Here is a 12,724-nt window from a genome sequence, read left to right on the forward strand (position 1 = left end):
CAAACAGGCTTAATTGTCTAATGCTAGATTGCTTAGAGTCCCTCAAGGGCAGTTTGTGGGCATTTGGCACCAGTCCTACCCGGGAACAGAGCAGCTCATCCCTGAGCGCTGCTGGAGACTGGCTCTGTAAGGATCCCACTCACCTCCGCTGGAGGCACATATTGCTTCTTGACTCTCCTGTGGTTCCAGCTCTGTGCTCCAAATGATCCCATAAATGAGAGGTGAGTATGGCCAGACACTCCCTCCAGTTAACTGCAGGATGGTATAAAGTAATTTTCATGTAGTCCTGAGCCCACAGAGGTTATTTTTGGTTTGATCCCTTACTCGGAAGCTGTGCATCCGAGGCTGAGGCATATCCATTCCTTTTAGCAGGCTTTCAGCTCCTGCAAGGGGATGGATATCAGTATCAAAAGCAAGCCAGAGACATTAAATGAGGTCAAGGTGACCTTACATAAGCATTAGATAACACAATAATTTAAAATGATGAATGAAATATTTTAAAGAATGTTAATTATAGCCTACAGTGCAGATACAGGATGGTCCTTGTAGTGTGGGCTGTGCAAAACTGTGTGAATATCTCTGGCAGCTGGGGGCAGGGGGAGAGCAGCAGGTACACTGACAAAGCAGCTTTTTCACTCTCCTTTCACAGAGGGGAAATTCCTGCAGTCCTTGGACTAACCCGTGTGGGGTGGGTGGGGGAGGAAGAAAAAAAGAGAAATAGATTGCTTTCACGAGTCAAGTGGGAAAGACAAAGCTAAAAAATAATAGAGTTACATATATTTTTAAAACCTAATGACAGTTAACAGACAACAACTGGTAAGACTGGATTAAAATCATTTTCTTGCTAAGGTCCATTTCTGGTCAATGCTGAAGAAGAAATTATTCAACCTGATGGTAAGTAGAGAAGTGTAACTTGTATTTAAGACAGCACTTGTTTGGACATCAGAGGCAGGAAACCAGGACTCTGAAGTATTATGTACTTGACTGTTTTATGTTAAAAACTGTGGAGTCTGATTCTGCAAACACTAAAACCTGTGAGAGTGGAACAATTCTCCTGAACACAATATATATGAGTACAGCAATACAGATTTAACATATATAATTATTGGGGTCTTTGTCCCCGCTATCATTTGAAATTATTGATCTCTGTTTTTAAATCTCTGTTTTAAACTGCAGGAATATACAGAGAAAATACGTACTTATCTTGGAGCAGAAATGCTGGTTGTGTTTTGTTGCAATAAAAAGGTTTTGTCCTTTTATACTGCAGCTTCATGAGCTTTCTTTTAAAAAAATCAAAATCTTGTTTTTTGTCAGAGATAGTTCTTAACTTTGCTTTTTAAAATTTTATCCAGAAACCCCTCTGACACATAAGATAGAACACATGAAAGAAAGCCTTTCTCTTTTCTTTTCCCGCCCTCTTTTTTTTTTTCTTTTAGAGAAGTAACATAAAATATGTGTGTGGTGTAAGAACGTGCGCTAAAGTTTCATGTTTCAGGTAATCTCCTTTAAAATAATGGCAGTCTAGATTGCATCAGTTAGTTTAAAAACTGCTATGCTATTGGTAGGAAGAAAATGGGATTTGAGCCAAAATTTGCCTGCGTTACTGCCAAAGTCTGTATCAGATTTAAGACACATGCTTCTGCAAGCTTCCATGAAGGTTGTGAAAAAAGTTTTCATACAGAGTTGGATTACAGCTCTCGGCTCCAAACACTGGCCATTACACTACCATCTTAACAGCCTGCTGTAACACCGAGCACAGAATCGAGCAGATTTCTTACACTTTCTGGACCACAGATGGATTTTGAGTGTCTCCTTGTGTCCCGATGGAAGCTATATTAACTTCATTAACTGGAATCCATACCTGATCGCTCGTGAGTGTGTATGTGTACACATACAGATATACATCTATTTAAAACCTTATCATGATTTTATTTCAAGTGTATCTAAGATCTGCTCTAAGAAATTACATTCTCTAGAGGAACTTACAATTGTTTTGAGCAGCAAAGAGACAGATATTTACTCTCAGATGTTGGAATCCTTTGTGAGTTTATGAGAGAAATTCGGGAAGCTTTTCTGTGTTGGTGGTAGAGAAATGCCTTTTGAAAGCGACACTTCCAGCTGTACAACAACGACTGCGCAGTAACCTGTGGATTTTAAACATCAGAATGTACACACCGTGGGCAACTGTGAATATTTTCATAATTTCTTTTCTACATCTGCTGCAAGGATCTGACTATGAGAATGGTTCTGTGAAGGTAAGTGAACTTTTTTTACTGTGATTCTTAATAATTCAAATTTCCATAATTAGCTGCATTTAAAGTCCAAGGTAGTAGGTTTCTTGCTGTTTTGGTAATGGATTGTTGGTTTTTTGTTTGGTGATGGTTTAGTTGCCGAGATGTTTAGCAGCCATAGAGGAAAATGAATCTACAAGGAATTTAAATCCATATTCTCTGTTTAATATTTTATTACTTTTTGTACTAGTTATTAAGTACTTGTTGTATACTTTGTTCTTGAGTTAAAATTTTAGTTTCAGTCATGGAAAATAAAATTCTGAAAAAGAAGCATGAGTCAGAGTATTTAGAATATCTAGTAAATGCACTTTTTAATTTCAGGTATTTATAACTGCAGGAATTAGTATGCTGGCATTGAAATTTTCCCTGTAAGAACACGTGTTCATCAGTTGTTCACTTGTTTGGCAGATATCAGAGAAACATTTTTCTTTTCCTTCATTAGAAAAAGTTATATAGGATTTTAAAATAAACAGCAACTAGTAATAATAGAGCACACTGCCTGGAAATTAACTTTTCTTCTGAATATAATACATGAAACAAAATTTAAGCTGAACCCTCACCATGAGAGTAGGATTTTTCAGATCTGGCTTTGAGACAATGTGAGAACATCCAGGACAATCATTTAGAAAAATCAGAACAAAAGCTGGAACAAGTTTCTACATGTGCAGTCTGTCCAAAAATGATTAATTCACTGTGTGGTCCAGAACAAATTATTTGTTTTTCACTAGCAGAGCAAAACAAGCTATTTTTTTTTTTCACTTCAGAAAACCTCCTGCTTGCAAGCAATGACCACACACTAGTCTGTGAGCCTGCTGCATGCTGACCTGTGCTTTAGGAAAGAAATGCTAAGTTGTGTGCCTAATTGCAGACTGCTGTTGCCAGCCCAGTAAGTCAGCAGTGGTGAGCAGTGTGTGCCTCAGGATGACTGATGCCTGCTGACTGCTCACAAGCTTTTAATTTACAACCTCAGCAATCAATGCTTTGAAGGCATTAGGACCAGAGTAACAAGCCTTGTTTAATACATTAACTTTGTGCATTGCATGACAAATCACTGGTTTTGTACCTGCAGGAATCACTTCATTTAAAGCAGAATGTGCTCCTAACACAGAACAGTAACCATTTCATAATTGGCAGGGGTGATAATTCTAGCCACATGTGGGATGCAAGTTTATTCAGCACAATAGTAAAACCACTAGAAAGCCCTTTCATTGTAAACTTTGAATCCATATCCACTTTGCCTAGAGTAAATGCAAGAGCTCTTCTTGCTAGCTTATACTGGCTTACAGTTCATTCACTGTGACAGGATTGTCCATCCAACATAGGTGCAATTGTGATTATTTTCACTGAAATTTGGTTATGACTGTTAAGCAGCCAGCTTAGCCACAGGCTACTGTTCTTGAAGCAACTCACAGGGAGTTTCCAAGACTATCTTAAAGGAATCTTACAGGTCACACTCAAAAAGGTATCACACTCAAATGCTGTATTTCACTTGCACCGGCTGCTGATTGCCAAAAAGAAAAGACTGCTTATTCTGGCTCCTTTGGTATGGACAGAGGTTTTTGGCTAAACCATTTGTTTTTCTTTTAATGTTCTACATAGAGTGTTAGCTTTCTGGGCTGTTTTCTCCTGTATGACCCGTGGGCTTCTGTGTGTGTACACAAGTGGAAATACACCACAAAACGTGCATCATTTTACAGTGTTGGATGGCACATAGGGTTATGATTATTTTTACCAGTTACACCTCAAATTGAATTTGCAGTACACAGAAATGATGTATTGCATTCACTTACCCTACCTTGTTTTTTCAAAGCTCTTTAAGATAACAGCAACATTGGCTGGATAAAACCCACAAGGTCAGGATGCAGCTAACACACAACTGATGAGACTAGGAAGGGTTAAGCACCAGTAACTTGCTCTACCCCTGTTGTATGAATCCCAGTTAGGTGAGCTCTGCCCAGGACACCTGACATTTTAAAGCTCCTTATGGTTCAAACCATCAGGTGGCATCAGTGTGGTATCATGCAAGAGTTTCAGGGGTCTAAGGGTTTAAATTCTCTCTTTTTCCCCTTCAAATATTCTGATTAGAGGTATGAATGTTAAAAAGCTTATGCACAAGCTGCTGTGATCCAGCATCTCCATGGCAGTTGGCTTTTCCTAATCCTCCAAAAACTCCATCCTCTTCTGAGCACATGAAGAGGATGTGCTCTCTTTTCCCCACACTGTACATGTATTCCTTGCCTGTTTGAGCTCTTCATTTCCTCTCTCCATTCCCAACCTGTTCTACTCCCAGTACTTGGCCCGTGTTCCCTCACCTCCAGGACTCAGGGACTCTGTTTTCCAATTGGTCTCTTTTTTATGCTATCCAAGTATCACCCTCCTTCCCACTTGCTTCCTCCTGGATGGGGACATCCTTCTTCTGTCACAGACCCTCAGGAGTTTTGTCCAAGTTCCTCAGGGACAGCCCTAATGGACACTTTTGCTTTCCAGTCATATCCGACCATGGTTTCCCTTTCCCTCTTCCATCCATAGCTTCCTTCTTTGTCCCTGTGGTTTTAACTGACCCAACTTTCCTTTTCCTGACCTATTTCTTGTCCTGATCTCCAAAGATGATCTCAGCCTCCTTGGCCAGGCCTTGCCCTCCTCCATGGGTATTCATTTCCCTCCCTCCCACAGGCAAATCCAGCAGCTCCCTGTCCCTGGATGCCAGACCCCTGAGCCTGAGGGAGAAGAAGGGCAGGTCCTGTGCTCCCAGCCCCATAGGCTGGACCTGCACCCATGGGTGGCCTGCACCCATGCCCTTCTCTGCTCCCAAATGGAACCAGCACAGGACCCGACTGCTGCAAAGCCCTGGGAGGGCTCAGTGGACTTTTTTCAAAGATAGCAGCGTACACATCTGAAGCAAAAAAAAAAAAAAAAAGGCTCCTCAGGTATCAAAAATGCACATCTATGATTCACAGTAGGGAAACAGAAAAATTTTTTGCACAGATAAAGGAGGAGCTTCATCCTCCACTGCCGTCAAACCATTTTGACAGAGAAAGCAAAAAAATTATTAAAATAATTTTGAGGCAGACATCTGCTATGGAAAGTTTCAGCCTGAACATCAAATGTCTGCCAGTCAGAAGCACAACTGGAGCACAGGCTCACGGTGGGAAGCAGTGGGCAGCCTCAGAGAGCAGCCACACAGGTGTCCAACAGCACTTGGCTCCAGAGCTGAACTGATGTCAAGGGTGGCCCTTGCCTTCCAGTGGCTTGGTTCAGGATGCCAACCTAACATATAAAGTCCTCATGGAAGAATTAGATTTCCACGTGGGTTTTCTGAAGACAGAATTATTTTTTTAAGGTTTTCTTTTTTTCATCAGGAAATGCTTTAAAAATTCCTTATTGAAGTTCTTGTCCCGACAGTCTCTTACATTTTGGAACCTCTCAGCTAGCGAACCGCAAATTTCACTGTCTCTCTTTCTGTCTCTCCCCCTCAAATTTTTCCTCTCCTAGAGCAGAAACAGCCATAAACTACTTTTTCCAGAATTTTAAAATTCGATGTGAAGAGCTATGTCCTATATTCATCAGAGTTGAGGCAAATTTTTTGCCAAGAAAAGCCAAGGATCCATCAGAGTTGCTTCTGCCTTCCAACACTAAAATTGCCTCTCTAATGAGGCAGCAAGTTTTGATCTCGGAGAATAAAAATCTCATTGCTTTCCTCCCCAATTCTGCTGCTTCACATTATTAATAAAGCATTGGGGGACAGGCAAGAGAAAGGAACAAGCGGTCAGTTCCAAGTTAAACAGACTCAGAGCCTTTTCCTTTTGCAGAGGTGTTCTCCCCACGTTGAACCCTCCTTTGGTCTTGTTAGAGAGAAACCCACAGCAGACAGGCCTGAGGACTTTCCCTGAGCTATAAAGCTGCTTTCTGATCAAAAGAAGACCAAGGGGTCAGGTGGGCTTAGCTGGGAGGTAAACATGGCTGCTCTCTGTTACATGCACTCCTTTTCCTCAGCTAAAACTTTTCTACTTCTGCACTAAACATTGTTCAAGCCTCCCGTGGTCGCTCTTGCTCAAACAGATCTTCATCTCCTACTGTCCCTGTGAACTGCACTCTCCAAACACAGCTGGTACATAGTCCTTGTCCGCTGGGGAGAGAGAAGCAGCACTTCCCCACCCTCCTGAGGCCCTGGACCACCCAAGTGGAGAATGCCTTGCCCTTGGGAAGGCACGGAAGTACTGGAGAGCCATCACACCATGGGCGGAAGAAATCAGGAAGTTCTTTACATCTCCTGTCCAAGAGCCAGCTGCAGTCTGTCTGTCTGTACAACTGAAACAGAGCTCTGTGGGGAAACCTGAGCAGCAGAGCTGGCTGTAAGCTTTTGTCTCTCTTTTTGTAATTATAACTGACACTGGTTTTCAGACAGATCTTCACAGCTTTCTACAATCTGCTTGCAAATGTTGCTCAGTTTCTAGAACAGTTAGATTCTAACAATCTTCTGTGTCATAGGATCTCTTCCTCAAAGGCAACTGCTGAAATTCCAGCAAAGTGCTCAACTGCTAGAAAACGGAACTTGAAATGTCACTGGGAACAATTCCTCTGTTTAAAATGGGCTTTTCATCCTCAAATCCAGCTTCCTTTCAAAGTTAGGAAACACTTCTAAACAAATATTATGAGATTGTGGTTTTCAGAAGTATTTCATTCTCCCAGTTTTGTCTGCTGCTTTTGATTCTCTGTGATTATCATCTCTGATAGGCACAATGAGCCAAAAAAGTGTGAAAATATTCTTACAGCATTCCTTCAGAAATGATTGTTTGTGTTTTTCCTTCGGAAGGGGGAAGCTATCAGGGAAGTTGTGAGGAAAGCCAATTTGTTCTGCTTTATCTGCTACTGTCTTGACAAGGTGCACTGAAGGCAAACAGAACAATCCTGTATTGTTTTCATGCCACAGAGCATCTGTCCTTGGCTCTTATCAATCTGCAAAGGCAACTGCTAACACACGGCTCCTTTATCAAGAACAGCTCTTGCTCATGAGAAAGAGCAAAAAAATTCCTCCCAGCTGCTGATCCAATCCAGTCCATCTCAGCTAGGATTTTAATGTCTGAGGACAGAGCAGAGCTTGGAAAAGTACACCAGGCTGTGTAGATTATTCAGATGCAGCATTTGAGAAACCAAATTGTCAGCTGTTTGAAATTAAGCACTAATTAAACTTTGCCATCAGTTGTAGCTCACATCTGAAAGTTTGTGGGACCAAGGGGAGGCAAGAAGGCAGGTTCAGAGGGCAGTGGGCTATCTTTTTGGTAATTAGTGGTCTGAAAGCAACCAAAACAAGCCATCAGCTCAGGCTCAGCAAGTGTTGCTTGTTTCTGTTTCTGCAGCCTACTGGTGCTTTCTCCCCACAGGCATTTGTGTTGTTTATAAGCAATGGTGTGGTGGTATCAATGTAGGCTCCCACAGGGGGCAAGCAGAGAAAAGATCTGTGTGAAAACAGGAAAGAAAAACTGGTGCAAACTCTGGCTGGTGAGACCTCTGCCATAGTGTCTGCAGTTTTCATTCTGATCAACACTGCTGCTATTCCAGACAAGGTTTACTTGGGTCTTATCTCCTGGGGACACCATATTGGCATTTGGGAAAAATAAATGTTTACAGTTGTTGTAGGTGATAACTCATTTATTCTAATTCCCACTAAAAAAAACTCATACGATATATTTTATAGTTTTCACACTGTGGGATCTGTGATTCTTTAGGCCTTTCTCTCAGGGCAAGTCCAGTTCCAAAACTGGCCTTTGTCCTTTCTTGGGCGTGGCTTTGAGACCATCCTGCTGAGGGGGAAAAACGACCTGAGCTATGCTGCTGCAGGGAAGTGCATCTGATATGGTAACTTTCCTACAGAAACACTTATTCCTGAGAAATTTCTTATTCCTCTCACTATGTGCCATTCCCTTATCTGCTTCTCCACCTGCTTCCTACCTCCCCAGCATGCTTTGCAAATTGTCATACATCTTGCTGGGATTTGAGGAATGCAAACAAAATGCTGAGTGCCCCCACTACAGCTGCACAGACCCCCTTTGCCTGTGGGAAGACCAAACAGAATTTTTTTTAACATCCTGGCGAAAGAGTAATACCTGGGCTTCCATACCAATGAACCGCAGAAGAACTGCACGGGCTGTTTTAGCTTTCTTGCACTAAGAAAAATTCAGCTTCCTTCTTTTGTGAAGGACAGATGAGTATTTTTTAGTGTTTTTTGCCCAAATGTGAGTTAAGGTGTGTGAGCACTCAGCTGGTGGTAGGACGCCATCTAGGGTCCTTCTGCTTCCACGAAGTCGCGCTGAGCACAAACAACGTGGAGCTGGACTCGTGGGATTTGGCAATGCAGTGTGGGCACCACGTGAATGGGTTTGGAAAGGGGTGACCACCCTGGTCACCATCAGGATGGGTTTTCCTGAGCCGTGCTTTCATGGGAATCAGGCTGTGCTGGGTCTGACAGCTCATAGTCACCAGCTGCACCGTGGTCACTGTGCGAGTGCAGCTGGGCAGGGAATTCTATTTGAGTCACCATGAATTGCAAAAAAGTTGCATCATGTTACTATATCGTATGTCACTTTGCACAGAGAGAATGTGCCACAAAGACAGGCAAAACTTTTCACTTTAATTAGCAGCATGACTCAGAAACCATGTTAGGATACTTTTCTGAATTGCTAGGGAAATATTACTCAAGAAAAACTACAATTCCAGGAAAATGTGTGCGTGTGATTGAGGTAACATAAGTTCATCCAGTGTTGGCAGTGGCTTTGCTTTGTGAGTGACATTTTGAAATCCAGCTGTCCAATTGGCTAGTCATACCTCCAAAACATTTATTAAAGTGTCTTGGGGAAAACCCAAAAACCAATGAAAGCACTAACTGAAGGACCCGTCATCACATTAAATAATATTTTCAAATGTTAAAAGAACACACAGTCATCTGATTTCATGCAGGTCTCTGTTGCTGAGCCATTCCAAACTCATTCTCCAAACCCCAGTGACTTCCAGAGAAGGGGCAAATATCAAGAGACAGTGACTACAGCCTGGACACGCTCTTTATAAACACATTTAATATGCTATTTTTGATGTGTGCACCCTGTCATAGTGTTGGGCCAGCACCTAACCTGGTGTACATTGAAGTGATTATGTTCTAGCTGAGCTCTGTCTTGAGCAGCACATCTGCCTCAACACTTTGCAGCAATGCAAGACCATCTGAACAAGCTTATAAGCAGAAGCTCAGAAAATGTACTCAGAAAATGTAAGACTCCCAAAGCTGTCAGCAGAACTTAGGATATATCAGTGAGTAACACTGGACATTTATGACAGATCATCTGTGTTTTTCTACTTACCAAATTAATGTACTTTGCATGATCACTGTAGGAGGGACCTCAAGGTAAACTCTCAATGTAGTTGACTAGGCTTGAACAGGAAGAAAATCCATACCTTAGCAGACCAACTCTTTTCTTTAATATACTATTGGAAACAAGGTGACCCCCGTGGCGGGGAGAAATGATGCATCTGACTCCATGGATATCACAAGGCTAATTAATTACTTTATTATACCATATTATTCTATACTATATTACACTGAATCTGAACTGAATCTGCACAAGCACCCAACTCAACTCCACTGCACAGAATCTCGTGATTGTCAGCCAACAGTCCTGACACACACAGGATTCAATTGGTCACTGAATCACAACACTCACACCAGAATCCAATTACCAGTTCCCTTCAGGTAAACAATCTTCCACAATGCATTCCACTTTGAACAACAAGAGGAGCAGAAATTGAGATAAGAATTAGTTTTTCTTTCTCTGAGGTTCACTGAATGTGAAACCCAGAAATATCCTTGGGAAGTTGTGTCTTGCTCTTCTCTGTGAAGAGAAATGTGGCCACAATACATCACTCCAGCTTCTCTATTACTGCCAGCAAACTGATGCACAGTGGATGCTGTTACCTACAAAATCACAATTGGAGGATGTTTCCTATGAGAGCCAAAAGACCTGGCTGTGGGAAGAAGCATCCGTTTAATGAAAGCAACAAAGCTGATACTCAAAATGTTTACTGGCTGGAAAAAAAGTGCCTCATTTTGGTATAAAGACCTAACTGGCTAAAAGTATATAGTTCTGAGAGGTATTTTGATAAAACACTATCAGTCTCTGCTTTGGACATAAAAAATTATATTAAATATTCTGAGATTCATGCTTCCACAAAAACATGTCCAGTTCTGATGATTTCAGTTATTTGCTTTCAATATTTTGGCTTATTCAAGAGAGAATACAGCAACCAAAATATCTCATCTCCAAGGATTTTTATAATGTAAGCATGCTACTAAAGTGCAAGAAGTCTGATTTGTTTGCTGTAACACCACAAAAGATCTATTCTAGTTAAAAGGCCATTCAAAATATAAAACAGCTGTTCTCTTGAAGCCCCAGAGAAGTTAATATAATTTACTTGTGAAAACATATCATCTTCAGCTAAAGTAGGAGCTGTTTTATCATCACCTTGACCACCAAGTTTAGAAAATGGGTAATTAGGTCTCCTCTTTCAGTGGAAGTTAAACTGGAGACCAAGAAGACAGACTCTCAAGAAGGAGTGTCTGGAGGAAGCTTTTTACCACACTGAACATGAGGTGGAGCAGTCTAGAGCTTCCTCCTCCTCTGGTTTTGTGTCTCAGTCAGACAATGTGCTGGCAGGGTTTTAGCAGAAGAGGCCCTCAAACATCACAAATAGATCAGTGAGAAATGGGACAGTCTCAGGTCAATGTCCCCCTGTCAACCCTCTGCCACCTCATACAACACCTGGCCAGACTATATGTTGGACCATTTTTTTCCTCCCAATCCCACAAGTGACATATCTGTCAGTCCTTCATGTGCTCTGGCACAGTGTCGAACTCTACACTGCTCCTCTTACAGCCAGGGCTCTATGCAGCTTCTCTTCCAGCAGCCGTGGCACACAGGACCTCAGGATGGAGTCATCCTTTCCTGAGAGGATGCACAGCCAAGGCCAACGCTCTCTAACTCTCAAGGCAGACTGCAGAGAGGTTTTGCACAGATTGTGGGTGAGGGAAGAGAAATTTTCCTGTGCCTGTTCTTCGGTCCTTGAGCTTTTCCAGGGAAGAAGTTCCATCCCTTTGTGTATTTTTTTGCTATATAATTGGACAATACAGCTGTATGCTTTCAAGATAGCTCTCACATGAGAAAAAACCCTTTTTAAAAAGTGACAGCTGGAAATTTGTCTCACAGGGCCCAAACTTGTCCCCACTATAAACAGAATGCCCCTTCAGGTTATTAATGTTGTAACTGTGATGATCAAATGAATGTTCAGTCTGAACAAGGCAGTGCACTGAGAGAGATGAAACATTTTTAGAAAAGATTTGAGTATTTGTTTACAATATTTTGAAGGTGAAGTACTGCATTCTCCTGAAATTACATCCATGCTTTTGAGATAACAAAGACTGTAATAGACGCTTAAAAATCCCATGACAAGCCCATCACGTTTCAGAGAATAATTTTAGTAGGAAATCAAAATATCTAATTGTTTTGTCTCTCTATGGTCATGTTCACTATAATTAAAAATAACTTATTTGTGCACTAATAATGTACAATGATGCTTCCAGAGGGAATATAGCCAGAGATGCAACTTCATATATCAGAGGTTCATAGCTGACAGATAATCAAAACTATGATTTTACTGGAGCTGTTGAAAAGTAAACGCTCTTTCTCTCCTTGGAAATGAAATACAAAGTGATGATAAAATTACTGCATGCTAATATGTGTCAGACATGTGGCAGAGTTAGATGCCTCATGATAGATATTTATGGGGTGCTGCACTCGCTTGTTGATAGGGCAGTAAGTCACTCCTCCAAGCCTCATATTTTCAAACTGCAGAAGATTCTCTCACTATTTTATTACCTGTTATGCAACACCCCAAGGATACAAGATGCTCTATTATAGACAATATTTGTTATGATAAAATTTGGCAATGGTTGAGCCCCTGCTACCTAAAAATCATGGCTCTTCACTCTGAGTGATATCTTCCGTGTTTCCTTGATACTCCCTTTGGATGAACGCCTTCCTCTCTTTTCTTGTATATTTTGCTTTGGCTATAGACATCAAGTTAGGTAGCATCTCTTCATTCCATGTTTTTACCTGACTCCAAACTGATAGGAGACACAATAATGCTAAAAATACTACTAATAATGATGAAAACCCTCAAAAGAGTCCTTCTTACTGCAAAATCTCCACACAAGCTTGTCATTCTTACCAGGAAAATGTAGCTCTTTGTGTTGGCATCATAATGGCAGGAGCTGCTTGGCATTTTCCTGCCAAGAGAGAACCAAACATTTCCATGGGAACTCCCTTGCAGTTCCGTGGCCACATCAGCGCACAGTCTGTGTGCTGGGAGCCACAGCATGGCTGGGGGGGGGG

The 12,724-nt window shown here is 41.6% G+C and overlaps 1 protein-coding gene across 1 annotated transcript in view; it reads left to right on the forward strand.

Moving 5' to 3' along the window:
* Window positions 1-1,631: 1,631 nt before the first annotated feature.
* VEGFD (vascular endothelial growth factor D) overlaps window positions 1,632-12,724 on the forward strand; it is a 36,607-nt gene continuing 25,514 nt past the window's right edge. Inside the window, exon 1 of the mRNA XM_005426165.3 lies at window positions 1,632-2,255. Within this exon, the coding sequence (XP_005426222.1) occupies window positions 2,166-2,255 (90 nt within the window). The 5' untranslated portion in view covers window positions 1,632-2,165. The remainder of the gene's footprint in view (window positions 2,256-12,724) is intronic.

This window comes from Geospiza fortis, unplaced genomic scaffold (assembly GCF_000277835.1).
Source record: "Geospiza fortis unplaced genomic scaffold, GeoFor_1.0 scaffold285, whole genome shotgun sequence".
Taxonomy (NCBI): Eukaryota; Metazoa; Chordata; class Aves; order Passeriformes; family Thraupidae; genus Geospiza; species Geospiza fortis.